The 1,292-nt window shown below is 42.7% G+C and overlaps 1 protein-coding gene across 1 annotated transcript in view; it reads left to right on the top strand.

Moving 5' to 3' along the window:
• Nucleotides 1–8: 8 nt before the first annotated feature.
• SPAST (spastin) overlaps nucleotides 9–1,292 on the top strand; it is a 51,656-nt gene continuing 50,372 nt past the window's right edge. The window contains exon 1 of the mRNA XM_019549748.1: nucleotides 9–96. Within this exon, the coding sequence (XP_019405293.1) occupies nucleotides 51–96 (46 nt within the window). The 5' untranslated portion in view covers nucleotides 9–50. The remainder of the gene's footprint in view (nucleotides 97–1,292) is intronic.

The following is a 1,292-nucleotide window of genomic DNA, read 5'->3' as shown; positions in this document are numbered from 1 at the left end:
ACTCTTTGCAAGGTGATCAGTGTGAACGAGCACGACGTCTACAGTCTAAAATGACGACTAATATGGCTATGGCCAAGGATCGGTTGCAGCTTCTAGGTACTAGTTACTATTCATGACTTCGAAAACTTTGTTCTGTGCATCATGCTTTATGATATTTCATTTTCAAATTTGCAGAGCAAATAAGTTACTGATTCTATAGATTCCCTCCCCCCCCCCCCAAAAAAGTTCCATGTATAGTGTCACCCTCTTGCAGTTGGCTTCTTATGGATTTCATAACCCATTTTGTTTTTGCTGTTCACTCTTCCTTTTACAGTAGGACAGCATATTACAACTACCAGGCTTGGAAGGATTGGGTATCTTAAAGTTATTTTGGAAAACTTGCATTTACTTTGAAAGCACTACAACGATAATGAATCGTAGAAAGATTGGAAGTGAGCTCAGGAGGTCAAGTCTAACCTCCTGCTCAAAGCAGGACCTTCCTCAACTATATCATTCCAGCCAGGGCTTTGTCTAACCAGGTCTTAAAAACCTCTAGGGATGGAGATTCCACAACCTCTAAAGCTTGTTCTACTGCTTTACTAACCTCCTCATGAGAGAGTTTCTCATAATATCAAACCTAAACTTCCGCTGCTTCAACTTGAGACCATTGCTGCTTGTCCTATTATCTGCCACTACTGAGAACAGTCTAGCACACTGTTGTCTCATTCAGTTTGTTGTCCACTGTAACCGCCATGTCCTTTTCTACAGAGCTGCTGCTTACCCAGTTGGTCCCCAGCCTGTATTGGTGTGTGGGATTGTTCCATCCTAAATGCAGGACTTTGTGCTTCTCTTTATTGAACTTGTGAGATTTCTTTGGTCCAGTACTGCAATTTGTCTAGGTCTCTCTGAATCCTAGCTCTACCCTCCAGCATGTCTACTACTTCCCCTGAGGTTGGTGTCATCTGCAGACTTGCTGAGGATACACTCCTTCCCAGTTTCTAAGTTGATTAAGATATTGAATAAAACCACCCCCAGAACTAACTGCTGGGACACTCCACTTGATGCTAACTGCCAGCTAGGTAATGAGCCATTGACTAATACCCTCTGAACCTGATGATCCAGCTAGTTTTCTATCCACTTTACAATCCATTCTTCCAACCCATACTTCTTAGCTTACTTGCAAGAATGTTGTGCAAGACTGTATCAAAAGCCATGCTAAAGTCAAGGTGTGTCACATCCACTGGTGTCCCTGTATCCTCAGAGTCAGTCATCTCATCATAAAAGGCAATCAGGTTGGTCAGGCATGATTTGCC

This window comes from Crocodylus porosus, unplaced genomic scaffold (genome assembly GCF_001723895.1).
Source record: "Crocodylus porosus isolate Cpor-Errol unplaced genomic scaffold, CroPor_comp1, whole genome shotgun sequence".
NCBI classification, from domain to species: Eukaryota; Metazoa; Chordata; order Crocodylia; family Crocodylidae; genus Crocodylus; species Crocodylus porosus.
This window is presented reverse-complemented; position numbering and strand designations above follow the sequence as displayed.